This window comes from Muntiacus reevesi, chromosome 1, assembly GCF_963930625.1.
Source record: "Muntiacus reevesi chromosome 1, mMunRee1.1, whole genome shotgun sequence".
Taxonomy (NCBI): Eukaryota; Metazoa; Chordata; class Mammalia; order Artiodactyla; family Cervidae; genus Muntiacus; species Muntiacus reevesi.
This window is the reverse complement of record NC_089249.1, coordinates 145,783,872-145,803,214: the sequence shown is the minus strand read 5'-3', so window position 1 is coordinate 145,803,214 and position 19,343 is coordinate 145,783,872. Positions and strand designations below refer to the sequence as shown.

Here is a 19,343-nt window from a genome sequence, read left to right as displayed (position 1 = left end):
GATTAAAATGGAGGTCACATCTATTGGAGGAAAGAACTGTCTTTAGAAAATACGCTAAAAAAGACAGTGCATTTAATGCTTGCTGTGATATATAGGAACTCATTAGCATGGTCAGCTTCATTGAGGTGAACTGTTCCACTGGAAATCTGGAGACCCAGGATAGGTGGATGTTAATTAGGGAAAGGGAGGAGGCAGACCAGAAGTCAGGAAAGATATGTCAGAGCATTCTTCTGAAGTAGTAAGTCTCATTTCTCTGGACATATAGGTTGGTTTTATTTTCTTTTGTTGTTGTTCTGTTGTTGTCTTCAAAATGAGAATGACTGTTCTGCTATTGTAGGACTATATTCATTTAATCAGTGAAACAAACATTCATCTAGTAACTACTGTGAGAAAGGCACTGTGCCTAGTGATGGGGAGGCAGAGTAGAAGCCAAGAGCATCCTTTATCTCAAGGGGCTCTCAAGCCTAGGATCAAGTGTAACAGGCTGTGAAAGCCATTTTCCTCCAACACTTTATTGTCAAAATTGTCAAACATACAGAGACGTAGAAGCAATTTTATAACGAACACATAGAACCCTTACCTGGATTCTATCGTTAATATTGTACTGTACTTGGTTTATCATGTGTATGTCCACCTATCTGTCCTTCTGTCCATCAAGTCAGTCCATCTTAAGTTTTTGGAATAGGTTGAGTCACTCTTGGGCTTCCCAGATGGTGCTAGTGGTAAAGAACCCGTCTGCCAATGCAGGATACATAAGAGGCACTGGTTCAATACCTGAGTCGAGACAATCCCCTAGAGGAGGCCATGACAACCCACTCCAGTATTCTCCCTGGAGAATCCCGTGAACAGAGGAGCCTGGTGGGCTACAGTCCATGCGGCTGCAAAGAGTTGGACATGACTAAAACAACTTAGCATGCACGCACAAGACATTATTACACTTGTGAAAGCATTTTGAAATATTAAAACCCTTTATTTTTTGAGATGCTTATCAATATTATTCAAGATATTGACCCTGTTTGATTGCTATCCATGAACATTATTGACACCTGCACTAGAATTCATTAAACATTCTACCATGTGCTCTTAAGTCTGCTATTTAAGTTAATTTATCTGAAAATCCTGTGAAATAGATGTTATCACTTACCTTGAAGATAAAGAAGCTGAGGATGGAGAGAGTTAGATGGATTACCACCTCCTGGCTCTATGACTTCTGGCAGTGCTGGAATGAAAAAACCTGGGTTTTCTAACTCTCGGAAATGGATTTAAGAAGTAAAGGTTATCTGGTCAACTCCAGCTTCTATCAGGCAACGCCCCCCCCCACCCCCACCCCGAGCGCCCACTGTGTCTACAGATGAGATACCTAGGTAAAGAGAGCTAGTTCTCTTAGTTTAAGTTTCAAATCCCGGATGGCATTTTGTCTAACTCAAATTTTTAAGATAAATATGCACTCTCGAATAAAAAGTTCTCCTAATTTAGACATACGATTGAAGAATCATGCTTGAAACTGGGTGAAATCTGAGGTTTCCTCTACTACACAAGCTCCAACCCATTCCTCTTTTTTTTCTCTGTGGTCCAGCACATGAAGTTACCTCCCAAAGGTCTGGCCTCTTCCTTCTCTTTGCATTCATCTGAAATGTTTGCAGTTGGAAGAAATGAATAAATGACTCAACTACTTCCTTAAGTGTTCTGAATCTGGGGGTCCTGGCAGTACTTCTGTAGCTAAGACCTCACTGGAGGCCAGTCTCTATGCCTGAAGCTGTGGCCACTTTGCTGGTTGAATGATAAAGGGATTCTAGGATCTGCATGAAAGCCCATGTCTCTGAATCTTTCCTGTATGGAGAGGCTGGGGACTAGGTGAAACTTGGGCACGACCTCAGTAATAAAAGAAAGTCTGATCTCAGCTCTACAGCCTCATCAGTACTCCTACCCACACCCTCTCAAAAAGCTGCTTAAGTCTGGCTTCCAGACTCTGTCATCTCAACAGTCAGTGTCTTCTGGCTCAAAAACGCAGGACTAGGGAGTGTTCAGAGGGAAATAGAAGCTGCCCGGTAGTGCCTGCCCTGTTTGGTCTCTGTCTCACTTTGTCTTTGCTTAAGGATCTGAAGAGTGGCGCAGATCGATATGTTTCTCCCAGTAATGTTGCGTGTGCAGAGTATTGGAGCTTGCCCAAGAAAAGCAAAGTGAGCTACCAGGACATGAGCTCTTTTTACCAATCAGTTATTCATGATATTATTAATAATAAGGATTTCATCTTCTCTATTGGTATTATTCACCACTGATTAGCGAAAATGACCAGTCACGGGCTAGCAGCAGTCAAGGTCTGGCATTTGGGAACAGCTGTTCTCCATGACCCCTGAAGTTCTCTCTCAGTGCTGGCGTTCTGTGAGCCTAAGATAGATAGGGAGAGAATTGGGACCAGAGTGAAGCCTCCTGCAGTTGTCTTGGCGTGAGGCCGTGTGGTCTGGCTTTGGCTGGGGGTCAGAGACCAGCCCATGGACCTGAGAAAGGGAGTGAATCATTGTGCAAGTATTTATTGAGCACCTCCCATGTCCTGGGAGGCAGCAACCGGGGCAGCAAAGAAGAAATACTAGGTTTGGAGTTCAAGTGGCTGGGGTTTCACTTACTCTCTGCATGATCTTGGGAAATTAATTTCTCTTACGGGCCTTAGTTTCCTGTCCATAAAAGGCATTGACAACAGTATTTTGTATCAGAAGGTATTTGGTAAGTTGTAGAGTGCTGGTGGTAGTGATGTATTTTCTGATGATGATTAGAACAGAAAAAGTTGATTTTTGGGAAAAGAGAAGTTAATGAAGTCTATTTCCCATATGCTTATCTCTAAATGCAGTTAAGAAAGCTAAGCATGAAAGTAAAAATCCACATTTTTCTTGAGGTAAGCACTTTTTTTTTTTTTTTCTTATAAACTATGCTTAATCTTGATGGACAGCTTGGGGAATGGGTGGTGTCATTTGTGTTTGAGCAAATGGGGACAGGCTGAGTGTAAGTGTTAGAGCAGGGCATCTAAATCAAGGCTAGCTCAATCCTCTACCCTTCCCACAACAGCTTACAGGCCCAGGGAGAGAGAAAATCCATCCTCAGATGCCCCAAGCAACTGCTCCCAGAGCAGTTTCACTTGCACCATTATGCGTAGCTTTAGGGTACTGTCTTCAGCAAGCAACATTCTTAGGACTATAGCTATAAGAGTGGGCCCGTGTTTCAGAGAAGTCTGAAAATGCTAGCATGGTGCCCATCGCTTCCTTCCAGAGTTGACCAGGGACTTTCATTCATTCAGCAAATATTTATTGAAAAGTTATTTTATTCCAGGTACTTGGTTAAATGCAGTAAACCAGAGTCCCCATCCTTAAGCAGCTCATATTCTAGTAGAGGAACAGAAATAAAGACACAGCAATCTGTAAGCAGGATGGAAATACACCCATGTTAGGGTAGAGGAGTCAGGAGATGACGTGTCGGCTGGGAGCTGGTGGAAGCGGGCACTCGGCAGGGTGGATGACTGGTGCAGGGAGGCGTCTGTCCATCCAAGGAAAGCAGGCCTCCTTGGGGCTGCAGTGGGAGCGTGGTGAGAGCCTCGAACGTGAGAAAGCAGTTCTGTGAGTCAGTCTAAAAGCATCTTTTGAGGCCCTTTTGCGAATTTGCTACTATTCATCATGGGAATTTCCTTTGTAAACATTATGGAATGGAGCCCTAGCCCCAGTCAGAGAAAACTTTCTGTCCCACCTGTTCTGACCATCCCACCGCAGGGCCTGGACCAGCGGCGACAGGCTTGGCGTGCTCCTGTGGCTGCGGTGTCCTCCCTGGGCCCAAGGAGAGCCCTGCTCATTTCAGTCCTCTCAGGACCAGACTAGACAGTGTCCCAGAGCACAAGGCAGGGAATGAGCCCCTGTTGTCTGGGAGGGTGGGATGGAACGCCGGGCGGGGGCTGCCCCACCTCCTTGGTGGCCGTGTGACTCAGAGGCGGTGACATCAGCCATGACTTCATTCCCTGAGAGGAGAGGCGGCTGCAGACCATGCGCGGGCCTCCGGCTTCTGCCCTTCCTTCTCCACCTCTGTCTCGTCCTGGGGACGTTGTCGTGGTCCTGCTCTTGTTTTCCACACATCTTTCACTTTGCTGCTTTTCTGTCCTTCTCATTTTATTCACTTCTCATGTTTAACCTATTCTTTCCCTTCACCTTAACTTCCCCTTCTCTCTCTCTCTCTGTCTTTTGCTTTTGTCTTTTTCGTCTTCCTTCCTCTCTTCTAGTTTTCTTTGTTTCACTTTGCTTTTCGCTCATCTTCTTTGCTCTTTTGGCTTCCTCTTCCTTTTCCTCTGCTCTTTCTCTTCCTTCTGTGTCAGAAATGTATATGGAAGCTGGTCCTCCTACCTTTCCCCCACTCCAGACTTCCCTCCATGTTGTTGCTATCCTCCCCTTCCTAAAACTGGATCCACAAGTCACCCCCTGCTCAGGACTCAAGGTGGCTCCCATTGTCTTCTGACTTGAGCATCTAATATGAATTTCCCTTTTCCTCCATTGTGGCACACGTCTCTCAGGCTGACCTTCCCAGCATTCCTCTCCCATGACCATGGATAGTGTTGCTGTTTCTTCCTGCACTCTGCTCAAGCTATCCCCGCAGCCGGACTGTTCTCCATCCCGTCTTCCTTAGTCTTTGCTTTCTCTCCTCACTGAGGCCAGACTCTCCCTCGCAAGTAATACCACCCCTCTGCTGCCTGCCCACAGCAGTGCCTTGCTTTCATGACCCTGCGGCATTCTCAGTTTATAAATCAGATGTTTTCAAACTTGAATTATTGTTTACTACTTATCCATCCCTGCTGAGTGTTTCCTATGCAGACTCTTTGCGCCACCTAGCCAATCAGCAACCTGAGAATTAGGACCAGTATATTCCTACCTTTCATCTATGGTTATCTTCATGTGTAGCACACACCCAGCCACAAACCAGGACTGATAGGCAAACTGTTGCATGGTCAATAAGTATGTCATTTAAGAAATCATTATTTCATGTTATCTCACGGACACAAATGAGTAAATTATGATCTCTTCTTATAAGGGCCTAAGAGTCTAGTAAGAGAGACAGATTGGTCCCATGTAATTTGGGAAAAGTAAGGATTGTGAGGAAAGCTAACATTTACTTGTGATTGTGCCAGGATGAACATTGTGATATGTATAACCTCATTGAATTGAATCCTACTAACAGTGCGAGTTAAACATTGCTGTAAGTGAACAAAGGGAGACCCAGAGATATTGGGTGACTACTGTTCAGAAGTAATGTAATTACCAAGTAGGAGAACCTAGCTTTAAAAATTTTTTTTATTATTTTAAAAATTTATTTTATTAAAGTATAATTGATTTACAATGTTGTGTTAATTTCTACTGTACAGCAAAGTGATTCAGTTATATATATGTGTGTCTATATATATATGTATATACATATATAAATATTCTTTTAAATGTTCTTTTTCAATATGGTTTATCACAGGATATCAAATGCAGTTCCCTGTGCTATACCATAGGACCTTGTTTTTTTTCCATTCTATGTGTAATATTTTGCCTCTGCCAATCCCAAACTCAATTTATCTCTCTCCCACCTTCTTTCCCCCTTGGCAACCAAAAATCTGTTCTGTATGTCTAAGTTTGTTTCTGTTCTGTAGATAAGTTCATTTGTGTTGTATTTTTGATCCTACATATGTGATACCATCTATTTGTCTTTCTTCGTCCAACTTCACTTAGTATAATAATCTCTAGTTAGATCCATGTTGCTGCAAATGGCATTATTTTTTTATTACTGAGGAGTATTTCGTTGTATATATGTACCACATCTTCTTTATTCATCTGTCAATGGACATTTATGTTGTTTCCATGTCTTGGCTATTGTAAGCAATGCTACAGTGAACATTGGGGTGCATGCATCTTTTGAATTATAGTTTTGTCACTGTATGCCCAGGAGTGGGATTGCTGGATCATATGGTTACTCTGGTTTTAGCTTTTTGAGGAGCCTCCATATTGTTAAAGTGTCTGTACCAATTTACATTCCTACCAACAGTGTAGGAGGGTTCCCTTGGGAGAAACAAGGTTTAAACTAAAGTGTATCAGTCTCCAAAGCCCATTGTCCTTCCTGAAAAGGGAAATGTGGTGGAACAGACATTCTAACTAATATAGAAGTCACTTAAGAAGTGGTTACTCTGTTCCAGATGTTCTGGACACTTGACATATACTTGCTTATGTTCTGTCAACAGCTGTGTGGTGAAGGTGGTACTGTTGCCCTCTGTAATCACCATAGACAGGGAAATGGAAGTGAAGAGTAGTTAAGTAGCTTTCCCAAGGCCACACGGCTAGGATGTATTAGATCTGGGAATTTTACTCTTGCAGTCTGTCTGTGAAGAAGAAGCAGTGGAGAGTGCAAAGACACCTTGGTGCGGAGTAAGACATTGTGTTGCTAGAGCTACCATTGCATCAGTCAGTTTGAGGAATCAGGGACAGGGTCGGGAGGGGTGGTGTTGAAAGGCAAACGTGTTGAGAGATGAGGCTAAAGGGAAGCCTGGGGCCAGCTCACAAAGTCCTTATAGTGTTCAGTGCCCTCTGTAAGGACTCTTCACAGAAGGTGCAGAAGTGTTCCTTAGAAAGTATGTTTTCTGTGATGTTGGACTGTTATGCATCATCATGAGGAAGAGTTTAAGAAGTTCTGATCTTCTGCTACTTGAGTAGTGAAGGGACTTCTCAGTTGCAGACCTTGTCCACACACATATATATCATATGATTTATGTGTGTATATATGATGCACATATATATATGTATGCATATGATATGCACCATGTCTTCTTTATCCATTCATCTGTGAGTGGAAATTTAGGTTGTTTATGTCCACACACACCCCCCCGACCCCAGATTAGTCCCCCAGGAAGGGCCACATGGAACCGTGAAGTACACCCATCCTTTATGTGTTGGTATAAGTAACATTTGGGTTGAAGAAAACTGGAGAAAATAGAGGAAGGCCCTCCTTGTGAGCCAGCCTGAATCCGCCACCAGCTTGTCCTCAGATGTCCCAGAGCACGCGACATCTGATGGAGCACTTTTCCCGCTTCAGCCCCCTCTCCAGTATGCTTGGCAGACGTTCAGGGTAGTGCTGCACTGACCCAGGAGTCCCAGCCAGGAAGTGAATGAATCCATTTTCCAATTAAAATGAAACTTCTCCAAAGGACCTGCTCACCCTGAGAAGAGAAATTTATCTTCCTGGCAGTCTGGCTTGGCTAGGATATGTCTGTGCCCCTAAGAAAGACAGTGAAAAGCCATTAACTTGAATGAGAAAAGAGAAACTGGGACAGTCCTTATTCACAACCTCATTCATTTATCCATTCATTTCTTATTTCCATTTCCATAAACTCCTATTTAGGTTGCACATCTATGCTCATTCATTTATTTGTTCATTCATTCAACTAATGTTATTCATCATCTATACATCAGATAGAATGCAAGGTCCTAGCAGCAGAGAGACTGAACAAAAACACAGTCCACGACTCTTAAAGAGTTTTCACTGTAGCTAGGGAGACAGACACGTGAACAGACGATGGGAAGTGTCGTGGTGGGGCTAGTCACCGAGTGTTATGGAGGAGCATCACAGAGCAGCGCCCCGCTCCGTGTGGGGGAATCACAGAGGATGTCATGGAGTGCGTGAGTCCGAAATGATGATCACATGTTGGCCAGGTGAGAGAGGGAGGGTATCTGGATAAGCAACACTGTGGATAAAGACGTAATAATAATGATGAGGAAAAGGACAGTTTAGTGCAGTATCTTAGAGATGGAGAATATCAGAGAGGAAGCTGCCAAGTCATGGTTTACTTGTAATAACTTTACATGTAAATAAATTTAATCTTTTTTTTTTTTTAAAGAAGACGATGTCTTTTTTGTTTGTTTCTATATGGACCATTTTTAATCTTCATTGAATTTGTTACTATATTCTTCTGTTTTACATTTTGGTTTTTTGACTACAAATCATGTGTGATCTTAGCTACCCATCAGGGATCAAACCTGCATCCCCCACACTGGAAGGTGAGTCTTAACCACTGGACCTCCAGGGAGGTCCCTAGATTTTAACCCCAAAGGTGGTAGAAAACTTTGAAAGCTCCCTGGGTGGAGCTGTGTCTGCTGTTTGCTCTCATTTCCCTAACGCTGAGCACAGAACCTGACCTGTAGAGGATACCAAATGAAGAGTGAATGAATGGTTTACATAGTCAAATATACATTTTATGTAGGCCATTGTATTCTAATTGGCTGTGTAGAGGGTGAGGATTGAAGGGGGTTGAGAGTTGGACCGTGAAGAAAACTGAGTGCTGAAGAACTGATGCTTTTGAACTGTGGTGTTGGAGAAGACTCTTGAGAGTCCCTTGGACTGCAAGGAGATCCAACCAGTCCATCCTAAAGGAGATCAGTCCTGGGTGTTCATTGGAAGGACTGATGCTGAAGCTGAAACTCCAGTACTTTGTCCACCTCATGTGAAGAGTTGACTCATTGGAAAAGACCCTGATGCTGGGAGAGATTGAGAGCAGGAGGAGAAGGGGGCGACAGAGGATGAGATGGTTGGATGGCATCACCGACTCAATGGACATGAGTTTGAGTAAATTCTGGGAGTTGGTGATGGACAGGGAGGCCTGGCGAGCTGCAGTTCATGGGGTTGCAAAGAGTCGGATATGACTGAGCAACTGAACTGACTGACAGAGTTTGAAAGAGGCCATATCAGCTAGGGAGATAACAGACCACCTTAGAGTAAAAAGGCAACAATTTATTTACCTTGTAATTACATAGGTTACTGATTTAGGGTGGGCTAAGGGAAATGGATTTTCTGGTTTCTACTGAATGTGTTCAAGAGTCCCTGGAGGGCTGCTGACTTTCCTGATCTGGGCTCTGCTCACCTCTCTTGAAAGCACAGAGCCTTAGCTGAGTTTTTGCTCCAAGGGTCCTCTCATCCTCCAGATTTCTGAGTTTCCTCATGCTGCAGCTCTACACTCCAAGGAGAAAAAAAGTAAGGTCTTTGAGACCTCTATTCAGGACTATCACGGTGGTGCTTCTGCTTCATTGCATTGGTTAAACCAGGTGCTATGCCCAGCCCCAATTCATGTGGTGGAGAAACAGGTTCACCTTCCTTTTTTTTTTTCCGATGAAGTATAGGTGATTTACCATGTTATGTTCTGCTATACAGCGAAGTGATTCGTTTATACATTTATGTAATTTTTTTGTATTTTTTCCATTATGGTGTATCACAGGATATTGAATATAGTTCTCTGTGCTATACAGTAGGACCTTGTTGTTTACCTATTCTATATATAATAGTTTGCATCTGCTTACTGCAACCTGCCAATCCATCCCTTCCCCAGCCCCCTCCCCCTTGGCAACTACAAGTCTGTCATTTATGTCCATGAGTCTGTCTCTGTTTTGTAGGTAAGTTCAAATTTGTCTCATATTTTAGATTCCATGTATAGGTGATATCATGTTTGTCTTTTTCCTTCTGACTTAGTATGAGCATCTGTAGTTGTATCCACGTTGCTGTAAATGTCATTAATTTGCTCTTTTTTGTGACTGAGTACAATATACTCCATTGTATATATGTACCACATCTTTTTTATCCATTCATCTGTTGATGAGTATTTAGCTTGTTTCCATGTCTTGACTATTGTGAATAATGCTTCTGTGAACATCGGGGAGAATGTATCTTTTTGAATTGTAGTTTTCTCTGGATATATGTCCAGGAGAGGGATTGCTGGATTGTATGGTAATTCTAGTTTTACTTTTTTGAGGAAGCTCCATACTGTTTTCCATAGTGTCTGCACCAACTTACATTTCTATATTGATTATTTTTCTTTGGAGAGCTCTGAATAATACAGGGGGATGATGAGGTGGGAACTGCTTCATGGATTAATGACGAATTTAAACTAGCAGGATGATTGAACATAAGCAGTGAGAGAAGAGAAGATGACTTATTGGATAACTAGTACACTGAGGAGGAGGGAAACATTTGGGGAAAATAATGGATTCTGTTATGGACCTGTCAAGTTAGAGGTGCAGTGGGGCAGTTTGAGATCATGCATGTTATTTGACTTGTAGTTGGTTAGAACCTTGGAAACAATTAAATTTGTTCAGGGAGCACATGAACAATGAGAAGAACATTTAGATGAAACAAGAACATCAGTGTTTAAAGGGAAACTACAGAAAAGGAGCTCAGGAAGGAGACAGAAAAGCTATGATGAGAAGGGCATTGAAGGAGTCCAGGAGAAAGAAGTGATAAGCAAGACCCCACTCAATCTCCACTTGTTCAAATCTTCCACTTTATGTCATGTCTGTTCCAAGACCTTGCCCAGTCCAAAGCCCTCTCTTCTGTTAGGATCCTCCCCTCCAGAGACAGTACCGTCTACTTGAAACTGTATCTAGGTCACCATAGCATCTTTCTCTTTTCTCCCTTCTTCACTTTATTGTGCTGTAGGGGAGGCAGACCCCTGACTAGCACGAGGCCAGGTATTAGGGACCTGTTGATACATTTTAGTCTGTCTTTCCACTTAAGTGTTGTGTGACCTTGGGACAGTTGTAATCCCTTTCTGGATTTTACTTTGTCAACCTGCAAGGTGAGGTTTATAATTTCTTGCCTTTCCCTTAATTCTTTGCCTTAAAGAATCAGGCAGATCCCATGAGATCATGCATGTCAGAGTGTTTTAAAACTCATGAAGCTCTGCAGCAGTAATTAGAGTAAGATCCATTGACTTATTAGGCACTCCATGTTATTCACTTAACCCTCACAATGTCCTTTGAGGTCAGTGCTAGTCATGTGGCATTGGAGGAAACTGAGGCTTAGAGAAATTAATTTGCCTAAAGCTACACAGTTGGGAAGTGGCAAGGACAGTAATCAAATTCAGGTCTGCCTGACTCCAAGGTTCTTAGAGCCCACATACCAAACCCTTGTTTTCCTAATGCTTGTGGTGGTATCACATTCCTGGGCAAAGTCAGCCTTGCAGAATATGATCAGTTTTCATGCAAATGATAACTTTTTTACTGTGAGGGAATCATATCTAGTGTGGATTATAAATTCACCTTTCTGTATAATAGCAGGGCTTCAGGGAAGGTGTGGGGAGAGGATGCATGTATATATCTAGTTCTTGAAGATTAATTGAAATCTTCCAATGGAATTATTTCATTTTATAAATAAAGTCTGTGAAGGTACAGTAAAACAAATTCTTCTCTAAAGGGAGTACTCTACCTCGTCAGTTTATTTTATTTTTGAGGAAGATTCACTTTTATTTTATTTTTTAATTAATTTTTATTGGAATATAGTGGCTTTACAGTGTCATGCTAGTTTCTGTTGAACAGCCCAGTGAATCTGCTGTATGTATACACATACCCACTCTTTTTTGGATTTCCTCCCCGTCTAGGTCATCACACAGCACTGAGTAGAGTTCTCTGAGCTATATAGTAGGTTCTCACTACTTATTTTATACACAGTATCAGTAGAGTATGTATGTGTCATTCCCAATCTCCCCGTTTATCCCACTTCTCTTAAATCTTTGATGTCTGTACATTTGTTTTTTGGGTGTCATTCTTAGCAGAAGCATAAATATTTTTTTCTACTTGATCTTTAGGCTTCAGCTCAAATCTCTCTGCCATAAAGCCTTTTTTAGCCACCTTGGCCCCAAAGCCCTTTTCCTTCTCTGAACAATGTCTATGATTAGTCATTAGAGGTAGATATATGGCCACACACAAAAAAATGAGTTATGAGGCTGACTCACCAAACCTTGGTATCAGGCTCATTACATGATCATCATACATCATCTTCTTCATTACCGACCATTTCCTTTGCACACATCTTTCTCCAGTTTCATTGTAATTTTACTTTAAAATTGTTTGATCTTAAATTTCTTTATACCTCCTGAAACTTTTTGCATTTTTTTTCTCCAGGAGTTAACTGGCTTTTGCCCTCCAGGAGTTTATCCTTTTGAGATGGACTTAGGTGTATGAGTATATAATAAGGACGCAGCAAGGGATGGAGAGATTCATTGAAAAGGTGACATTTGAGCTGCATTTGAATCAGGTAGATGTTTGATCATGAGAGAAGATGGGAAAGTCAATCCCATAGTAGAGGCTTCAGCCTCGACAGATACAGGGGAGTATGAAAGAGTAGAGTGCATTTGGGGAAGGGAAAGAAATGAGGTGAGATCAGGGTGGGGAGTGGTGAAGAGAGAGGTGATGGGCAGTGAGCCCAGAAGGAGTCATACAAGTAATGGCCAAGTTGGAGCTAGGTTAAGTGTCCCGAGAGCCGTGCCAAGGAGATAAAATGTGGTTCCAGGCCATGGGGAACTGTCGAACCATTTTAAACAAAGAAATGTCATGGTATGTTTTAAGTTTTTTAGAAAGATATCTCTGGTAGCACAAACCTCTCAGCGTATCTGTCTGTCTGACTTGAAATATCTCCAATGTTTGCTCTTTTTTCTCTGTAGATGGGAGTTTGAAGCACAGTTGTTTCATTCATTCTGGAAAGTTTCTAGTTGGGGATTATGACCCAGTCCATGTTTTTAGCATTTTTTTTTTTTTTTAAGAATGACATTAAGGATTAAAATTTTTTCCTGAAACATCTCTCCTCTCTGGGCTATCAGCCTGTGCCCTACTTCTCAGTCCTAAATGTAGAATGAGGATAAGTTTTTTCTTTTCAGAATGTCCTTGTGCGGAAAACAACGTGAGTATTGGAGATGATCCAGTAGGATCCTTTACTGGGAGGGGAAGTAGGAAGCTCTGTTCCTCCCTTTCATTCAGTGTACACAGCAAGAAGCCCAGATAAAATCCTTTTGCAAGTCATAACAAAATACTTGATGATCCCTTTTTAACTGGTGACCCCTACTTTCCCATGCTGTTCCTGGACCCTGGCATCTCCCGACATACATTGCAACATCTGCTTCATTTTATCCCAAAGTTCCCTTTGCATCTAGAAGCCAGCAGAGACCTCACTGCCTCCTTGGACATGGCAGTGAGAAGGAAAGGGTGAAAGCTGGTGGGCTGGTTGCTGCCTGGCCTTGAACCTTGGATTTGCTACTCCATCTCCAGCCTCTGCTGAGACCCAAAGCTGTGTGTACTTTGAGTGGTAGTCTCCTCCCAAGAAAGGCTGTGGTTTTAATGAAGTAATAGATGATTAAAAAAAAAAAAAAGAGTTGTTCTCTTCGGTGGCTTCCAAGCCTGAGGGATTGCTTAGCTCAAAGGATTGTTATTGGAATGCAGAAACCTTGTTTGCCAAGTCACACACCCCAGTAACCCCTGATTTCTTCTTTTTTTTTTTTCTTGAAAATGCTACTTTTTGTATGTTGCTTGGTAACTGTAGGAGAGACTTAACTCCTTCAGCACAGAGACCTCCGAGTTTGATCTGGATTCAGTGCCCACATTATGAGATGTGTCTACACATCTTGTGATGGGGACCTGCTCTGTGTTCACTCCAGCCCATGTACCATTTGTGTGTTATGAGGGTTTTGAGGAATATACAAGTTAAGTGAGTTGCCCAGGATTGAAAGTGAAATCTCTGAAGTTTAATGTTCTTCTTGTTGTTGTTCATTTACTGGGTCATGTCTGACTTTTTGTGACCCAGTGAACTACAGCACACCAGGCTTCCCTGTTCTTCGCTATCTCCTGGAGTTTGCTCAAACTCATGTCCCTTGAGTCAGTGATGCCATCCAACCATCTCATTCTCTGTCACTCCCTTCTCCTCCTGCCATCAGTCTTTCCCAGCATCAGGGTCTTAGTTGGCTCTTCTCATCAGTTGGCTGAATTATTGGAGCTTCAGCATTAGTCCTTCTAATAAATATTCAGGGTTGATTTCCTTTAGGATTGACTGGTTTGATCTCCTTGCTGTCCAAGGGACTTCCAAGAGTCTTCTCAAGCATCAGCTTTCTTTAGGCCAACTCTTACATCCCTACATGACTACTGGAAAAACCATAGCTTTGACTATACAAAACTTTGTCAGCAATAGCTTCTATCATAATGCTTTCAAAAGGCCAAAACCCACAGCTATGATGAAACAGGGAGCTTCAGAGTGGTGACCGTGGCCTGGTGGAACAAAGGAACCCTCACTTTAGAGCAGGTTTGGGCAAAGTCTCTGACTTTGGGCAAAGTATTATCACATGAACCTCAGTTTCTATATCCTTGACATGTGGACTATTGTGTATCACCTACAACCTCTGAACCATCCTGAGAATCCAATAAGACAAGGCACTGTCTTGAGACGGAGGCACTGTTGTAAGCTGTGGGAGAATCTAAGAGCACAGTCACTGTGTCTGATGCAGGCCCAGTGGTTCCAAAGGTAGAATTAATTCAGTAAGATTGAGACCCTGGGGTGGGACTCTACTAACTGGGGAGGGGCAGGGATGGAGATACTTTCTCATAGAACTGGATTAAAAATCCATCCACAGGGGGTAATAGGCCGTTGGCCAGTCTGCCATGTGATGACTAAACACTTGTGAATCATGTAGCCCAACCTAAGAACATCATGGGAGCCTGGTAAGCAGTGTCAACATCTCCCAGTAAGGGATTGGGCTTTCGGGCCATCCCTTTCATCCAAGCATACGCTTGCCCCCTCTTCTTTTCTGGCTGAGTTGCAGACTTTGCTTTTGTGGAGAAGACAGGGAGTATATACTGCTGTCTTCTCTCCCGAGACCACAGGCATTCTTAAGGATACTCCACACTCCTAATATGATACCATTTCTGGTGTCTCTATTCTATGGAGAGTTTGAGCTGGGATCTCTGACTTTCCCTGGTGATGCTGGCATTGTCTCAAGAAAAGGTGACCCACCAGGCTGCCTTGCCTCTCCTGCCCCTGAAGTTCCTCTTTCTGGCCAGAGGCCTGAAGTTCTCCCTGAGACGTACTGCCTGGGTTCCATTGTCCACAGTGGCCTGTCTGCCTGGCCACAGGCTGAAAGCTCCGATTCTGCAGGTCTGTAATGACTGTATACTAGATCTAACAGAAGCAGTTGTTTTCCTAGTGGAGGAAGACTGCCTGGCTTTGACTGGTAGCGCTGATAGTTGCTGCAGCAGTTTCGCAGTTTTTTTCTGATTGGCCTTGAATTTCTGGAGTCTTTAGGAGCAGGCTGCCATTTCTCCTTGAGAACTGATCACTGATACCACAGAGCATGTGGAAAACAGTCTGGGGGACTACCCAGAAGACAGACTAGTCATTTGACTCATCACGTCAAAGGTGCATTTCCTGGCTGTGATCTGTTAGTATACAAAGGTACTGCTAGTTCAAAACTACATTTGGTCTATTTAGTTAACTTTAAGTATTACTTTTTTTAACATTAAGATATATGGTTGTTCAAAGCAAAGTTTAGCCCTTTCTACATGTAAAGTGAAAATATGTTAGTCACTCAGTAGTGTCCAACTCTATGTGACCCCATGGACTGTAGCCTGCCAGGCTCTTCTGTCCATGGAATTCTTCAGGCAAGAGTACTGGAACAGGTAGCCATTCCCTTCCCCAGGGGATCTTCCTGACCCAGGGATTGAACCCAGGTCTCTTGCATTGCAGCCAGATTCTTCCGTCTGAGCCACCAGGGAAGCCCCTTCTGCATGTAAGCGCTCACCCAAATGCTTAGGAATTTAAAACAACCAGCAGTAACAGAAAATGGGCTTAATACTGCCTTTTACATCTGAGCCCTTTTGATGTTAGTGTTGTTTTAATGGGACCCTGTTCTGGGTTAATACTCATTTTCTCTGCTGTGAGTAAGTGTCTGTGTTCTGAAAGTTGAGATGGGGAAGGAGAAAATAGGAAGAACTCATAGAAGTTGAGGGCAAATGTGGATGAAGGCCAGTGGTATGTCTGTAAAGTAGATAGAGCAGCAGTTGGGACTTTTGTATGCCACGTGGTGCTTCCCTGGTGGCTCAGCAGTAAGGAATCTGCCTGCCAATGCAGAAGATGTGGGTTTAATCCCTGGTCCAGGAAGATCCCCTGGAGCAGGAAATGGCAACCCACTCCAGGGTTCTTACCTGGAAAATCCTATGGACAGAGAAGCCTGGTGGGCTGCAGTCTGTGGGGTCGCAAAGAGTTGGACACAACTTAGCGACTAAACCACAAGCAATGGAGATAACACACATGAAAACCCTTTGTAAAGTCTGAAGTGCCCCTCACCTGAGAAAGTTTGAAAGGTGAAAACGAGCAGTTTGTCTGGCTGGTCAACCCATGTCTATTGAATGTCTGCTCTACATCTCCCGCTCGCTGACACTGGAATATGTCTCTTTTGGAGTTTCTGCCTTATTGCCTCTGGGTTCCCAAAGATACCCTTAAGCTTTTGGTGCATTCAATTTTTGTTGTAGCCTCTTGGAGAAGGGATAAGTGAAACCAGGACACAGAGAGTTGCCTAGATAGTAGGAAACCTTTCTTGCTGCCATTGTCTGCATTACTCTTCTCTTTATGAAGTCCTACTTCTCCAGGTCCTTGGCAAAAAATGGCCACTTCACAGTTTCCAGCTTTATCTCACCTCCCGTTCCGCTCAAAGGCAGAAATTAAATGACTCCAATTGGATCCCAATTCTAAATTTCTGGGAGAAGGAATCAAATTGGCCCAGCTAGGTCACATGTCTGTCCCTTGTCCAGTTAAGTGTGTTGTCTTCTACCCCTGGGGGAGCCTCCAGACTGGGACTGGAGTCATGTGGTTTCCACCTCACAGCTAAGGGTCCAGTCCTGTGTTGGGGAGGAGAGAAGACAGTCGTGGGATATTACAGTACATGAAGCTGAAAAGGTCCTTGGCCTCATGGAGCTTACAGTCTAGCAGGAGAGAAGAACGTTATAGATATACTTGTGAGATGATGATAGTTCCTGGTGGCTGAGATGGTAAAAACATCTACCTACAATGTGGGAAACCTGGGTTCGGTCCCTGGGTCAGGAAGATCCCCTGGAGAAGGAAATGACAACCCACTCCAGTACTCTTGCCTGGAAAATCACATGGATGGAGGAGCCTGGTAGGCTACAGTCCATGGGGTTGCAAAGAGTCGGACATGATCGAGTGACTTCACTTTCACTTTCACTTGTGAGGTGATAGGGGTTGTATGACAGCCAGACCCCCGCTGAGGAGGAGATTCTGGATGACCTCCCTAGGGAAGGGTGGGTCTGGTTAACCAAAGGGAGCAGGGCAGCGTGAACCCTGGGAGGGAACAAGGTGGTAAGTGAGGAAGGAGGGTTCCAGACACAGGTGGCAGAGAAAAGAAAAAGCCCAGTGGTAAGGGGGAAAAAAAAATCTGGCCAAATTGGCAATGTGGAAGAAATTGGAAGCAACAGATATTTTAAAAAGGTATAAGGATAGGTTGATTCAGGACCATTCTCTCTGGCTTAGATTGGAAGTTCTTTGTGGACAAGGGGCTATCATTCCTGTTGTTTTTGGAACCTGTCAGCGTGGAGAGATGTTTTCATGGCAGGACACATCACATTTCATCAGGTAGTTTTCTAGTGTGATTTTTCTCCCCAGTTCACAGCTGTTCAGCTTTGAAGTCTTTTTATATGTCTTGAAATGTATCCCCTTGCCCTTCACTGGAAAGATGGATTGCGTACCCTTGCAAAGTGTACTTCTTCCCACTCCAGGTTGGTAAAGAGGAATAAAAGGGAAATTATAGTCATTTTTGAAAGGATCAATAATTGTCCTGTGTACTGCTTTTATACTCCCCTCCCCACCACCACGTCCCAGACCCTGCACAGATGTTTTCTTGGGCATTGTTGGCTATGCTTTTGTTTTGAAAATTTTGAAACATTATTGAGAGAGGAGAGGAGGAGAAAAAAAAGGCCCGTAATTGATTCTAATATATATTTAATTTGGCAGAACTTGAGAGAGACTTGCTGGGATAAGGCGGGACATTTCTTTGATCTCCCAGACTTCTTATCGTGGAAGGCAACAGGTGTCACAGCACGGTATGTTAATTACAAGTTGAATTTTATTTGTGTTCATCCATTCTTGGGTGTCTGTATATATATTGCTTTCTTAACTCGCTTTGACTGGATGTACTGTTTGTACATCTGCATGTGATTTTGCGTACTTGAAACATCTTGAATCCATCTTCCACCTCCACTGCACATGCCCAAACACCATTGTTTTTATGAGGCCTGGAATGTGTGTATCCAAGGTGAAGACCATTCATTAAAATTGGACACATTTAAAGGAGATGTGAATAGTCCTTTGTGAAATGTGACTGTTTTTCCAAAGCCACTTTTTTACATGATGAAGAAAAGAAACATTTTAGGCCCCTAAAATTAAGGCAAGAGATACGTTTTTTAAGGGAAGCTGATTTTAACTTTAACTAGATTGGTGTGTTAATGAAACTATTTTGGTTTTTGTATCAATGTACCTGAATCATCCCAGAGTATAAAGGTATGTATATTGAAATCAATAGTATTTCTCAATAAATTTTGAGTGTTATACACAAGTCATGTGCTATCTGGCACACACCTGACAATTTAAAAAAATACTCAAGTGTGGTTTCAGCTGCTGCAGTAAACAGAGTGGATGTATGCACAGATGTGCGTATATTTGGACAAATAGGACATGACCTCTCAAAGTATGCAAACCTGTTGTCATCTTGACCTCAAATTTCAGGGGATGCACAAGGGCAGGGTCTTCTTATCTTGGAAATGACTCATAATTGCATATAAGAAAGAAGATCATTTCCCAAAGGACAGATAAACCTGCTTCAGTGTATATATTTAGGTGTATCTTAAATTCATCTCTTTTAAATATTCTCCATTTTCCTTTTTATTTAAACTAATGAGAAGCTGGGCTGGGGAGTTCCATTTTCCCTGTGCTCTTTCTCTTTGTCTCATTTTGTATGATTTGGACTTTCCTAGTGGAGAGTTGATAAGAGTATAGTATTCATTCAGCAGCAGGGCCTTCCAGAAAGTAGAAGATATATTTCACAAGGACTTTATTCATTTTGTGGATTATTCTCCCCTCCTCTTAATGAAATGCTAGAGTAGAGGGGATTCACATGCATATAAAAATGGCCTTGGCAGACCTCAGGTAGCCACCCTTCCCTGGGGTGAGGGTTCTGGAGGAGTGGTCTGAACTTGGCCCCAGAACTTGCAATTAGTCACCATCATCTGTTAACATCAGTGAGGAGCCGGAGTTTGGGTGAATGTCTCATCTGGACCTTCCTCTTTTGTTGTGATATTGATTGTCTACAGTTATTTCAGGAAGGGCCTTTCTCTAGTTTTTTCCCCCTATTTTTGTGCAGTAGTGAAGGAAGTATTTTGATTAATTTAGCCAAATGAACCTAGAAGTCAAAGCATTGCTAATAGTGTGGGTATCAGTAACAATCCGTTCGCCTGCAAGCCTTGAGGACTTAAAAG

The 19,343-nt window shown here is 42.9% G+C and overlaps 1 protein-coding gene across 7 annotated transcripts in view; it reads left to right on the top strand.

Annotated features, from left to right (window-relative positions):
• FGGY (FGGY carbohydrate kinase domain containing) overlaps positions 1-19,343 on the top strand; it is a 476,938-nt gene that overhangs the window by 57,465 nt on the left and 400,130 nt on the right. For all 7 annotated transcript variants that reach the window (XM_065912007.1, XM_065912026.1, XM_065912035.1 and 4 more), the window contains one exon: positions 17,824-17,912. In XM_065912007.1, the coding sequence (XP_065768079.1) occupies positions 17,824-17,912 (89 nt within the window). The remainder of the gene's footprint in view (positions 1-17,823; positions 17,913-19,343) is intronic.